The sequence below is a fragment of the Zerene cesonia genome, chromosome 14, assembly GCF_012273895.1.
Source record: "Zerene cesonia ecotype Mississippi chromosome 14, Zerene_cesonia_1.1, whole genome shotgun sequence".
NCBI lineage: Eukaryota > Metazoa > Arthropoda > Insecta > Lepidoptera > Pieridae > Zerene > Zerene cesonia.
Genome location: NC_052115.1, coordinates 4538250 through 4553856, shown reverse-complemented (window position 1 = coordinate 4553856; position 15607 = coordinate 4538250). Strand labels below are relative to the sequence as shown.

Below are 15607 nucleotides of genomic sequence, written 5' to 3'. Positions count from 1 at the left end.
CTATAGTACTATTGTATTATTCGAATGCTTAATGAGATTAATATGTTACATGTTGATTAACTCACAAGATCGTGATGTAAGCAAAAATAAAGAAGTTGTAAATAATGGTGGTCTTTTTTTTCTCCTCGTCTTTTGTCTCATTTTGTTTCATTTATTACGTTAGATCAACTTTTATTAGAAAATTTTTAAATTAGAAAGAAATTAGTTAACTGGTATCACAGTACATTAGAATGTACTCTGAAATAAATAACTTTACTATTCTGCAACATATCAAGTACTATTATTAACGTTAACATAAATACCTATTTTTATTTAAATTCACAGAAAGAAATTGCCCCACCCTAAAGGTTAGAAGTGAACGATTAACGACGTTTTTTATTCTATGATTATAAAACGTAGATAACATATCTTAAACCGATGTCTTAAATACCCTAAATAAAATGTAATCAGTGTCAAAATCAGCAAGAACAAATTAATGAAGAACAAACTAATAAACGTACTCTTGTATATTGCCTAATCTGAATATGTATTTAAACACATAATTCATTAAATCACGGAAGATTAAATAACGTTAATGTTATTATCGACACTATTTGTATCAAAACTAATGGAATAAAGTGAAATGGGTCATGTTTTTGGATAATAAAAGTTTATCAAGCGGCAATGCATAGATTCAGACCACCTATAGGGACGGTGAAAGGCTTGTTAAAACAGTTCAATTGGGAAGTTTTATGTTTCTCTAAATGAACTTAATGGAATGTTCTCGACAAAATTGTGGGGATTGTTTCGATTAGATTTTTATTGGATTTGATTTCAATGCGTCTACCGATTGGTATGCTGTTTTATAATAGGATGTTATTGAAAAACAGCCAAGTGTGAGCCGGATTGAATGAATACTTCGCCTCACTTGCTTGTTTCGTCTTTGTACTGTAAGTGTACCTAAATGCAAGAACAATAGAACATATAAATGATTATTACTTTATCTTAATTTTCAAATTTTATTTCATTTATATAGATCTAAGAATATCCGTATGTAAAAATTTCAGCCTAAAAATATTATAATCTATCGCCCTGGAAGTTGAACTAATAAATCTATTTAAATAGCAGTTAATCGATGCTGCTAACAGATCGCCGATAGGGGCGATGTTTCAATTTCATTAGGCTCCAGTGGTGTTAATCTCAGGATAGATAAAATACCGGCAATCATAGATATCATCTAGGAATCATTATATGGAAGTATCCACCTTGGAGAAGTGTTTACCGCCCAGTCGGTAAAGGGTTTTACACCTACGCGGCCGTCTGTTAGTTTTTTGTTATTTATTCTTTATTATTTTGGAATATTTTATAGTAATGCCTATTTAGTATATTTTCTTACAGCTTGTTAGCAAGTTTTCTATTTCTTGTTTTTTTCGTCATTGTTAAATGCAATTTTTAAATATTATTATTTAATAATCCAATAATTTATACTAAAATATCATATAGGTATTGTACTTCCCAATGCGTGGATTTTTACTTTTACAAGCAATATTTATCATAAAAGCACATGTGCATAAGTCACAAATTTTAAAATAAAACAGTGTGCAGACAAAACTCCAAATGAAATAGTTCAACATTCCAACACTCGCCAAACGAATGTAGTCATGTTATCAAATAACTATTCCGCATAGCATGCAAATAGTTAATAATAATCCATCTGCAATTAAATCAGTCCACTTTCCTTCTAAAATAATAGAGTGCGTTGACTTTTCTATCACATTTAATGTTTAATCAGACGATAAGGCTATCTAGTTTAGCACAGTGACACAGTGAGGTGTTTCGTAATAATTTTGTAATGCATCCGAATATTTACCTTGTATGTTTGTACGGTGATACAGTCGTGACCGCGGACAAATGATGTTTGAAAAAGCTGTTATAAAGTTTACGCGGTATGTAATTGCTACTTTGTAGCTTGTGATTTCTGACAATCGTGTTGTGGAGAGACAAACATTTGTTCATGAACTTGTATTAGCATTGTATGTTTGTGAGTCGTATTTCATATTTCACAAATATAAGGTTAGGTGTTTGACTTGAACGGTAAATAGATGCCATATAGTTTTTTAATCTGTTACGTGTAAATTGTTGAATTACGTTTTCAGTTTTTAGTTCGGTTTTTTTTAATGTTTATACACATGTTTAAGAAATTACTATGTAAGCAGTGCACTTGCTTCACATTAATGCAGTTAAATTAAGCAATTGGTCTCATAACATTCACAAAGGTAAAAAGTACTTATTTATCTCTTCATTTTCGTTCTTTTCATCAAGAATTTATTAGTCTTCAATTATTGAAGAGAAGATAAGTGTTTATCTCATGCTTTATCTTTGTACAATAAAAGTGGTGGTCATAATTGTTGTAGAATCTTCTAATAAACATGTTTAGAAGAACAGTGTTAGATTTATACATATAAAAAGTGTTTCTCACGGTGCATTGTTATCTTATAACATCCTTTATCGCAACTTAACATTGTTTATCTCTAAATAATTGGTGTTGGGATATTGACAATTTCCTTTATTTTTATAGCATATTTTAAAATTATCATAGAATAAATCTGTTTTTTTGTGATTGATATTGAAAAAACGAACTTTTAAATTAAACGTAATAAAATATTTTCCATCGTTTTTCCTATTTGTTAAACCCAATTTTTTTTAATGCGTTTGTAATTTTCACTACCTATATGACGTAAAAATTTAAATATATATTTTTTTATTATTAGGAATACGCTTGGAATCGAGAATTGGCTTTTTTGAGAATTTCGATTACTGTTGTTTTAATTAAAACGTGATGGTAGTTATTACTTTTAAACGTGTATTACAATTAAAACTACTCAAACCTATCTAGACGCAGTACTTTAGATTGTTATAAAAATAGTTTATTAACAAAAATGTTAATTTGTTACAGGTCGTAAACCACCAATTGAGAGGACAATCATGATCAATCGAGGTGTGACGTGAGCGGTGGATAAAAATGTTTTCATGTGATTCCTTTGATATATTTATATTGGACACTTGTATTAGATTAGTTTGTGGACAGTAGCGTAGTATGATGGACAGTAATAATTCGTGAATGTGAATGAACTTTTTAAAATGACTCGCGCGTTAGCCTGGTATGGAAAACCCTTTTGGTGAGTATGTTATATACTTTTTATTTATTTTTATATAATACTAGCTGCGCCCCGCGGTTTCACACGCGCAAGTCCATATCCCGTTGGAATATCGAGGTAAAAAGTTGCCTATATGTTATTCCAGTTATCCAGCTATCTACGTACCAAATTTCATTGCAATCGGTTCAGTAGTTTTTGCGTGAAAGAGCAAGAAACACGCACACATCCTTACAAACTTTCGCATTTATAATATTAGTAGGATAGTAGGATTTACCTTTAACTCAAATGTAAAATACAATTTGATGACTCTTTTGCGCTTAGTTTCCTTTTCCGTTTCTGCCGTAAATTATTTGTCGCTTTGTCGAAAATTTTATTGCTTTGGGAATTCGTTAAATAATTTATAACATTAGTGTTTCTGCTGAACGTATAATTGTATTCAAATCTTTCTAATTGCTCGGTTCAATCTGTGTTGGAAACGTCTATCGGTAAGCTGTCTGCACGAATCTCCGTCGCTGTTGCTGTCAAATCTAAGTGTTTACAGAGGCTGTTGAGATAACCACAGTTCCTTTAAAAACATCACTGACATCAAGTGCTTCCTATAAACTGCCGTATAACGATACCTCTCTGGATGATGTAGTTTCTGTTTCTTATCCTAGATAAACAAAATAAAGGAACTAAAACATTGTCTACCATTCTAAATTGTGATTATCCATGAGCTTTGAACTTTGATAACTGAATAAGACATTAACTGTATTAACAATGCAAATATCAAAGATAAATACAATACGATATCTAATGTAAAAATTGTTGTTAACTGTTATATATTTTAATTTATAGTAATCACTAGCTGCGCTCCGCGGTTCCACCTGCGTAAGTCTGTATCTCGTTGGAATATCGGGATAAAAAGTTTCCTATGTGTTATTCCAGTTGTCCAGTTATTTACGTACCAAATTTCATTGCAATCGGTTAAGTAGTTTTTGTGTGAAAGAGTAACAAACATACACACGTCCTTACACACTTTCGCATTTATTATATTATTAGGATTAGTAGGATAGCGCCAATAGCTACCACTCAATCATACGCACCCACAAACATATGATAATTTTATAAAAATGTTAAAACAGTGTGCCCTGAAAACTTCTCAGTATTGGTGCATAAATTTTGTAGCTCTTTTCAGGGTAAAATTTAACATAATGCAATATAAATGACATTAAAAATAAGCTGCGTATCTATATTTTATGGCATGTGGGTGCCGGTATATTTCAGTTTCTACTTTCCATTTCTGTTGTAATAAACACTATATAAAAGTAGGTTTACTCGAGATCTATTCAAACCTTTTAGGAAATTCAGGAAATAAGAAAAAAATGCTTTCCGCTTATGCTTATATTGCGCTTCTTAATTATCCCTACTCATATTATAAATGCGAATGTAACTCTGTCTGTCTGTTACGCTTTCACGCCTAAACCACTGAACCAATTTTGATGTAATTTGATATGAAGGTAGAACTGAACTTGGGAAAGGACATAGGATGATTTTTGTCGCGAAAAAAGGGTAGAAGGAATTGAAATAGGGATGAAAGCGATATAACCGAATTTCATGCGGGCGAAGCCGCGGGCGGAAAGCTAGTTCCATATAATGTACAGCCAACAATTCACTTAGAAGACTGCACTAGTTTAAAATCAGCTCCGATATTTATATTTTTCCTCACTATCATAGATATCACTTTTTATAATCTACCTCCACACTTATTCAATCGACACAACTACGAGTAAGTACTATAAAAAAAATTAATATATCTATTAATATTACAACTGTAAAACCTGAAAAGTCATTATAACTGAAATATTATAGAAAAAAGAATTATTTACGTTTAATACATCAAAGTTTCAAAGCACAAATAGCACCGCTACGAACATATTTATTCATAACAAATGTTTTTATAGGATTAAGCGGTAAACTTTTTATCGGTTACTCGAGACTCCTTGGAGAGTAAAAGTAAATAAAATTATACGATCCATTCATGACGGAGCACGTGCTTATGCAGGACTAAAAATTATATTTCACACGGCCTTATTTTTAAACCGTTTATACTTAATTCTTAGATAAATATATAAAGATGATGTTATAATGATTCAAATAATTTAATATAAGTGAAACTGTTTTAACGATACTCAAGGGAATGTGCAAAACAAAAGAAATTAAATCTGTATATAATAAAATAACGTTTACTTCAGACTTGTTTCAGAAAACATACACTATAAACTTATACGGGTAAGTAGCTATATAAAAACCAATTCTAATTTGAACGCTATTGTTATGGTCTGCTATTTTAGCTAGACGTCCTTTGCTGCACCAGCAATTTTTTTGTAATTTTTTTTATTTATTTTTTATTCATATCTAGCAACTAGCTGCGCCCCGCGGTTTCACCCGCGTAAGTCCCGTAGGAATATCGGGATATAAAGTAGCCTATGTCATTCCAGTTGTCCAGCTATCTACGTACTAAGTTTTATTGTAATCGGTTCAGTAGTTTTTGCGAGAAAGAGTAACTAACACACACACACACACATCCTTACAAACTTTCGGATTTATAATATTAGTAGGATATCAAGGTATTCTTGTTATCTGTTAACAACAGTCAGTCGACATGTACAAGTATTTCGAATTTGTTAACAAAAAAATAATGGATTACTTAGTAGAGTTTACACTGTATGTCATTAAATATCATATAAACGCACCAGGTAAAATCAATACAATTTTACATTAATAAGCAATTTACATTCTTACCGTCATTAGTAAAGAAATTATTAACTCCCAGCGACTTCTTACGCTCAAATTGCCAGGAAGCAAGAAGACTCATGGTAATGATTTTATTTTATGCATACTTTACTGCAATATTGTATCTGTCATGGTTGTTACAAACGGTATCTTGGCTTCGAAGTCGTTAGAACCTCGCCAACTGCAGGAATGTTAGATTGTTACTATTTATGTGTACAGTAAATCAATGTATTTATAAATCTATGAGAGTTGTATGCGTAATAATTGTCCAGCTTTTATTGCCTTTTTCATTTTTCTGTTTCTAATTGATTTTTTACAACATAACTAGTTTTTGAGATACCCAATCAACCTAGTACGATTTTTAAGTAAGGATTGTTCCTATTTTACATCATGTCGGATACTTGAGATTTTACATTTTTTAATATTTTATATAACGATGAAGTTTGAATTAAGAATATAAAATAAAAAGTGATAGCGGTGAAAAAGCCTCGTTAGCCAGTTAGGTCCTCGAACATCAATTGAAAATGCAAGAGTTTTACTTTGTTGTTGAGGTGACCTTGTTTTTTTTTCTTATAAATGATGATTTTTTCTATTTATCTCGACATTGTCTACATCGCTCCAGTACGAAACGGTAAATGAAAATATTGTGAGATAACCGGCATTATCAAGAATTAATAACAACAAGACGATATCATGACACATCTACCAACCCCTACTTTGCTAGCATATGAAAATCTGAACCCTCATAGGAGGCTTGTGTCCCTACAATGAGACAACACAGTCTGACGATGAATGAAAAAGTATGTTTATGTTAACCACAAAAATCTGTCAAAACACCTCCACTGCTTACACACATCCATATATCAAACAAACGAGATGACCATAAAATGTGATTTCTAAATTTTAGCGAATCGAAGTCATGAGAATCTCGGCAATAAAGATAGCATTAATGTGTCCAAATTAAACAGGCAAGGGAACATAAAAATAACTGCTATCGGCACTTAATAAACCACTTAAGACATTAAGGCGTTGTACACATTCGTCAGATCGTTTTAATGCTTGAGCAGTGCGTAGAAAATGTATCGGTGCTGCTACAAACACCTAATGGAGATGTCGGATTGTGCAATGGGCTTAAATGTGTAGGCGCAACTTAATCAGGGCTGCCAACTGGTATGATAATATTGAGAAAAATATAACCTGCGGGTATAATTATTACTATGATACATAATTAGTATGATTTCCTTAAGAGTTCGTTTACACATTTGAGGTGTTTATCTGTTCACTGAGTGATTATTATTAGTATTTAACAGTTATATACGTAAAGTATATGTATAAAATTAGAAGCGAACTCCTACCGTTCGACTTACGAGCCAAGCACACGGTACGTAATCGAAATAAATTGACTCGTGATGTAAACTATTGTATTAAACTAAGTAACAACTATCAGATATAAGCTGAATTTTACATTCTAAATGAAATTATTAATTAATTAGGCAGTAGCAGCCCTATATTTACACAGTTAGCTTAAGCCAGCAATGCGAGTAAATTGAAAAGACAAAGTGATTCCGCGTTATGTTCCGTCACCCACGGGTTCGTCCGTCCACTCTTGTTTCGACGTAAACAATGAATTCTGTTACCATAAATTTTAGTTAATGGGATTATTGCTTTGATTATAACATTTCAAAAGAGTGGAAATGGAATATGTTATATATTCTGGAATAAAAAAATGGTTTAATAAAATTCAGATTTGATTTTGTCTCTGTGAATATGGATTTATTTCGTATTAGCAGAATTTTTATTGAAAGGTTTTGCTTAATTACGTCTTGCAAATGTAATGTATATTTTATTATGCCATTAATTGATAAACATTGTTGCTTTTAACCGGATTCACCGCAGTACGCCGCAACTTTATAAAACTTCGAATAATTAGCAATTAAAATAGCATTTTAAATGAGTGACATACTCCTTTAAATTCACTTCTAATTATATATTTAAAATTCATCTTTAATTTAATTCGGAAAAGAATTCAATCCCAACTAACTTAATTTGAAAATTAGCAATTCATAAAACACTAATTAGATCATAGTCACATTTTTGTGTATAATATTCATTATTCACATTTATTAAAACCCATAAAACCAGTACTCCATAGGGCAAAGAACTCTTGAGAACGAATCGAAGCAATAGCTTACATTTTAAACGAAATAAAGACATTTGTTCAGGTACAAGCATGTGCGGTATTTATTTTCATTGCTTTGAATGCGCCATTGCTCATTACCGTGAACATTGAGATTATCCCATAAACACGGAACGCTTGGCCACATGAATGATACCTCAATGGTTGTTAGAGCTCATTACTTGTCCGTGAGAGCGGTAAATTGTATGCACTAACAAATTGTTTGTGGACCCACGATGTACGAGCCCACGGTTTTCGCTAAGGAGATAATTTCGAAATAGATCACGCATCCTTTGTTAGTGAACAAAGTAAATTGAGTAATTTATTATTTGCTATGGAAGGATTTATTTTGGTGCAATTTACGGCGTAATTTCATTAGTTTAAATAGTTTGTTCGAGCGTTATATAATCTTCATAATATGACGTTTTTTTCGTTCTATTTGTTATATATTTAGATCTTTCCACATGCGGGTTATAGAGATAAATAGAGAGTCTATGAATTTTCCCGCATAATTCCCGTTTCCTGGAATTTCTGAGATCAAAACTGTCCTTTGTCCTTTCTCAGCAGCCTATCCACCTATCTATGTCCAAATTCCATCCATAGCCGCATTAGTAGGAGAAATTTCATAATGAAATAATTAATCTCGAATTTGAAACAAAATAAATTGATGATGTTGAAAGACTTTTTTTGTTTTTCAGGGTCGCCGCTGTATTGCAAATTGCGCTACTAGCAACGGCATCCAATTTGACTGAGTCCACGCAACATCAGGTAAATTGATTAATTATATATCTACATTTTTAAAGACTTATATAAAGAGGTATAGGTACCTTTTTATATTAAAAAGTGAAGTCCCGTGTCCACTAGTGGGGTATGGGGCAGATGATGTACATCTGTTTCAGTGGTCGATTTTCTTTACGCACAGGTAGGTGATCAACCTTCTGTATCTTGCCAGACCGAGACTTTTTTTTGTGCGTCCCCATCGGGAATTGAACCAAGGACCCCTCGGTTCTACGCTCACGCGTTAACCACTGTACCAAGGAGACGATAAAGTTTTTGACAAAGATATGTAGCGTTAAGTTTTGTACATTGATTGTATGGATGATCTTCTAAATATATGTAAATGAGAGTAATTGTGTCTGTCTGTAAATCTGCTTGTCTGTATGTCTGTTTCTTTTTCTCGTTAAACCACTGAACCAATTTGGATGAAATTTAGTACATGAATAGATTGGACTAGAAAGGACATAAGATACTTTTTATTCCGGAATTCCCATGGGCACGGAAAGTTTGCAGAAAATCCTCGATCTGTCTATTTTTTCCTTTGATTAAGCAAGCAAAACCGCGGTCCAAAAGCAAGTTTTATATAAACCAAAAGTTTCACCTATAATGAAACATTTAAATACATACACAAACTTACGTTCCAGGTTTCCGCAGAGAGATCAGAGACGAGCCTCTACGCGTGGAGTTCCTGGGGAAGCTGGAGTGCTTGTTCTAGGACTTGCGGTGGTGGTGTCTCCTTCCAAGAGAGACAGTGCTTGCCGAGGTGAATATGTATTTTAGCACATTTTGGATATCTTTTATCTAGCGCAGATATTTGAGAACATAGATGAAACAGAATATTGTTTACGTCTTATATATATTCGTGTATTTTATTAATTTCTTCTTTATTAAAAGATAAAAAATAAAGAAAGGAAATCTTATCTTACGTTAGTAACTATTGTGGCTACGACGTCAATTATTTAAATTGTGAACAAATATATTTTGTTCAAAATATGTCATACACTCCGACCAAGACATAATTTTAATTCAACATTGTAAACGTTGAGAAGCAAAACTTAAATAACTAAAAAATAACAAAAAATCCTCATTGCGTAAACCACTTATCATTCTCGTTTATTACGGTGATAGGCTATAACTAAATCTTATAACACGTCTTAAACCCGCCGACAAACCCTTGGGGCCATACGATAGAGTAAAAAAATAAACACCAGCTATTACGGTAATTCGTTTTACGCTATCTGTACACTAACTATCTTTTATAATCTATATTAGAACCATTAAAAACAATGTTAACTTTATGTCGCAATCAAATCCACCTTATTTTACTGCCAAAAGATTTGTTTAACCTGTAATCTTAATGGTTTTACGAATAAAATAGTAATCTCTTGGATAACATTATCTTATTCGACAAATGTATACAAGAATTGGGGTTTTAATGAACGAGATAAAATTAATGAAAACATGGGGGTAATTACATATATGTATGGTATTTAATTAATAAAGTATTCCCTACATTATCGTCCAAGTAGCAAGCAATAATTTAATGTTCAAAAAATTATGTCTTACCAAAAGCAGAGGTCAATGAAATATTCTAATATATTAACGAAGGCAAACCAAATGAGATAGATGTAGATGTCAAAGATACTTGAGAGTTTCCATACCGACTTTTATCATCCTTATACACATTAAACACATAATAGTTTTTTTTATAATAATAGATCAACAAAAAAAAAAAAATAATAAAACCACGAACTATACTTCCACTACAAAATTTCCTACAGTAAAGTAATGCAATTTCGCCCAGTGAGCAATCAGCGCAGGTCACAGGTTAAATGAATAGGTAATGGAATCCCCGTAGCGAGCGTAACTAGCTGTTGTTAGCCCTGATTGACATGCATCACCTTTATATACTTTAATGAGTCCGCAATTACGTTGTTTTTTTATTATATTAACAATCCATAGAATTTTATAGCGATGTTCTTGTGTTTTGTTGACTGGATATTCTTCAAGAGGTTGTTGTTTCATATTTTTAAGTTACTTGATAATATTACGAAATATTTTAAAGTACACTTATTTAAAACATAATAGATATATTGTGTTATGTGTGAAGTATACATATTTTAGATAATTAAGTGTCGCTTTATTCTATACTACCGGATTCGGCTTAACCTATGGTGCGGTTTTTGTATCTGTACGAACCTTACTAGTGCCTTAAAAAAAAACGTTTTATTATCCCAGTTATTAGTTAACCCAATTAGTCGAGGTCGAGTTATTCGTAGAGAGTTCACATAAAATCTTATAATAATCAAAATCTCATACTAATCAGGATTTGTTAAAAGGTTGAGGGACGTATTCATATAATATACCTAGTTATAATGTGTTACATTTAGAGGCATAAATAAATACTATTTTCAGTAGTATCCATTTATCAGTATGGGAAAAAAAGTGTATGTTATCCTGCAAAAAATATTCGACTAATTTCGGGAAACCTATGACACAACAGTTAGCTAGTAGCTATAAGTGTAGTTAGCCCTGGTTGCCATGCATAGGTGATGCATATAGACGCATTGTCTACATCACAAGTAATCGTTTTAAGAAAGGTTGACATAATGAGCTCTAAGGGCATAACAATATGAGGCAATTTATCCATAAACTTATAACTGAAATTCTCATGATTATAGAATCACCTCTATTTCAATACATACTTTATTAAATAAATTGAAGTATCCATTGTTATCTAGTTCCGCAGAGATCAACTTGAAACCGACAAAACAATGGCCCACTATTACCTATTCGCATATAACATACAATATCGGCTATTGTTAATATCCGCGGGAAAGTATCCATTTTATTTACCTTTGTGGGAGGTTTAAACGCTTTTGTATTGTAATTCTGACGTTTCGCACCTTTGAGACTCCGGCATATAATTTCGACCGTGTACATACATTGACAGAATATGAATCCGTAACTTTATCCCTTGCATGCTTCTATTATTATTATCGGTTAAACGTTATTTATTGAATTCGTACGGTAGTGAATTTTAAAACTATATTGTTATAACGATTCCAAAAGTGCTTCTATAAGAAGTCGATTTGAATAAATACATGTTTGAGTTTATTATGTGTATGTATGAATAGTGTATTAAGTCTAAATTATTACATAAGGATGTGATAATTATTAAATGTGAAATAATAATAACCTTAAAATGCTTACATTATTATATTTTTGGTACATGTCAAGTATTTTGTTTATAACCAATTAATAATATAATTATGAATAATGTATTTAAAAAGTTTCTAAGGATGGACGGGCGGATACATGTACATTTATTTATTATTTAAATCTTTCTTTTCACAGAAGTAGCTTATTGGAGCTTCATATATTTCGTACAGATATTGCATACAGTTTGGCATTGACATAAGCATTTATTAAGGCAATATTTTACGCGAATAGCTAAAACGTGCGTGAAGCCCCGGGGCTCCTGCTATTATATATAATTAGTTAGATAAACAGCTGTGCAATAGGGGATTAATTTTGATATAATTACATTAAGTAGACAATTTAATATAATCTTAGAAACGCGTTGTTTGTTTGTTTAATAAACAGCTTCTATATATATGATATTCATGAGTTTGAAAAGGGAAATGAAGGATATTGTTTTTGTTTTGAATAAAACCTTCTTGACAAACAGATAGAATACTTAACTTAACGTTAACATGTTATTATTGCTGCTATTTAAATTTAGAAACAAAAATACTATAAGGATATCAAATACCGTTACATTGTAAGTAGGTTATTTAAATGCAGTCACTCTTAATTAAGATTGGAATGACGCCTGCATTAGATTGATGATCTAATAACCTCGTGATAATTAATTTTATAAATGTCTGGCTATTGATTTTTATAAATTATCTAAGGCGCGCTATATTTCTTGATAAATTTATAACTGCTATTCTCTTTACGGAATGTGTAGCATTTGACATATACAACCTCCATAATTTATTAATGCTATTATATAAAAAAAAACAAAAAAAAAACAAAAAAAACGAAACGATAAACGGTTCTTGTAAATTTGAATTCTATGAAGTATCTTTTCTTTTTAGATGAGATTGATTTTATTAAAGGTTTAATAGAGTCTATTAAAGTAGAGAATGTGTTGTTATCGTAATATATTCAATATTATTAGATACCAGTAATTACTTCATGTTAATTATAACACGAGATAAATTATATTATGTACAGAGGGTTATAAATTCTTTCATTAACGACATTCTACTCCAGTATCCTGCTGATAGGACACTCCGTAGACAAATTAGATCCGTAGTCATTTGTCATACCGTGCGTTCTTCTTATTGGAATAAATTATTGCTGCACATTAGTGGAGTAATTTGAATAAAAATTGTTATTACCTTAATTTATGTATCACTTTTTCTGAAGTGCGGTTCAACTTTTTGGTGAAAAAAGCAGTGGAGTAGCGCATATAATGTGTGTCGTTATTTTAAATGATCAAAAATAGAACGTTGAAAGGTAAGACTAGTAAAGAAAATATGAATGAATGTAAATGAAGTTGTGGTTATGATTTATTTTCTACGTCCGATAAACGTTGTTTTATTATTATATACGTAGCCACAGATAACATAATACTATACTAGGTACAGCTGATATGTACCTAACAAGAACTGATCGTCTCACAATATAAAAGATAAACCATTAACACTCATTACTTATACCGCTAATAATAATTAATACCGATAGAACCTCACTAATACGATAAAATAAAACAAGGAGATCCATTTTTTATTTCTGCCGGTGATTTAATTAAGAAGGCTTTTAACTCGCCGGTCTGTTACTGCGTCTTCAGAGTAAATTATCATACGCCTATAATAATTATAGGGATTTATTGGGGTAGAGATCAATTAAACCGCAGGAAATACAAGTATATGTAATATTTACATCAATTTGTTATTGTATTTATTGATTTAAAAAACAAAAAACGAACATTTGTAAGCTTTAAGTTAATATCAGTCAATATGGTCAACATTGTAACAATAAAATCAGGTCTAATTTTATTCGTTTTTTCTCTTTATTTAATGGTACGACTCAATGATGAGTACACTTTATGCCAGACAAACGCTATCACTGAAAACCTATTTTGTTTTATAACGTTTATATGGAACTATACCATAGCTATGCTATAAATTCGGTCAAACATGTACATTATTTTTAATATTATAAAGAATTTCAAAAAGGAAATCCTTTATTTGTATGATTCCGGTTTTTATTTCTTATTAGTCACCAGTTTTACTAATTACCTCAATACCAATACAATACCAAGGACACTAAACCGATCCGGCTGATGCGACCCACTTTCGTGAGCTTTATACATTCTTCATTATAAATCTAAGTAACATATTGTTATAGAAGGCCCAGTTCATTGAATGGTACACTGCCACCACCAGTTATAACAGTGCGAGTGACTAGACAGACACAAACACAGGACTGTGTGGGTATGGCGAGGCGGTACCACGAGTGTAATACAAAGGTAAGAGGTATTTATATATAGGAAATATTGAATTTATTGGGTAAGTTTGTAAGTATATTTGCTTTTATACAGGATAATTATTTCATAATACTGTGTGTTTTGTTGAACGCGCTAATTAAAGGGACTACTGGTTGGCAAATCGAGAGAAAGACGCCAATTCTTTTGGTTTTTGCTTACTTTTTTATCTATAGAGATTTAAAGACTATTAAAATACTTTTTACATGGTTTCTCTTTTCAATATTAATAAAGCTTTCCTAATATTAATCATATAAAAGCATCAAGAGCAATATTTCTCAATGGTTCTCCTTAGTCGAGTCGAGAAGTCGAGTTAAGGTTATTGTTATGAATGATTATATTTTCTCGTCGATAGATATTCCACAAGGGTCCGTCATCTGTGTAATGTAGGAGGACCTCCACCTATTTTTTAATATTATAACGGACAACTGATGATTTACCTAATGGTAAGCGATCATCACCGCTCATGAACATTCACAGAAGTAGTAACCTCTGCAAATGCGTTGCTTTTTATTACAAAATTATGGAATGGACTGGGAAAGGTAAGGAAAAGGAAACAGGCCAGTGGCTTCCTCAAACTGTTCATAAACTGTCCACATTCTCTGTGGCCATTAGACGATATAATTTATTATTAAGTATTGAACCTGCACTCTCTGGCTCAGTGTAATGCGATATTTATATTTATAGAATAGAGTAATAAAATAAATAGATATATAGATAATATAGAACGTATTTTGAGCTATGCACTAAATTCCATAACATCACAATAATAACTGGAATCACTTCCTATTTCAAATATTACGCTTCGTAAACTTTTTTGATTACTATTGTTCATTCAAGAATATCGCCTCATTGATACGCAATAAAAGTTTTATGTCTCTTTTAATCCCATTTTCATTTACAATTAGCAGGCCTTTGTTTCGCCTTACTTCCTATAAGCATTGTATTAGTCATGGAAAGTATTACAGTACACTGTAACCCCTGATGAATACAATCTTACTGTGAACAAGTTAAGAATATCATTATTCTATAGATATAAAGATTTCCCTTGAAATAGTTGAAAAATAACTAAAAGCTCGATTTACATGATAGGGTCATACATTGATCCTATAATATACTTAGTCTGGCCATAAATACTGTTACACTTAATTATAAAAAAATATTACATTTGAATTTCGAATCTGT

General features: G+C 31.5%; 1 protein-coding gene across 2 annotated transcripts in view; it reads left to right on the top strand.

Annotated features, from left to right (window-relative positions):
- Nucleotides 1-15607, top strand: part of LOC119832007 (thrombospondin type-1 domain-containing protein 4-like) — a 52899-nt gene that overhangs the window by 9530 nt on the left and 27762 nt on the right. For both annotated transcript variants that reach the window (XM_038355587.1, XM_038355586.1), the window contains exons 2-5: nucleotides 2936-3158; nucleotides 8787-8856; nucleotides 9510-9628; nucleotides 14287-14407. In XM_038355587.1, the coding sequence (XP_038211515.1) occupies nucleotides 3121-3158; nucleotides 8787-8856; nucleotides 9510-9628; nucleotides 14287-14407 (348 nt within the window). In that variant the 5' untranslated portion in view covers nucleotides 2936-3120. The remainder of the gene's footprint in view (nucleotides 1-2935; nucleotides 3159-8786; nucleotides 8857-9509; nucleotides 9629-14286; nucleotides 14408-15607) is intronic.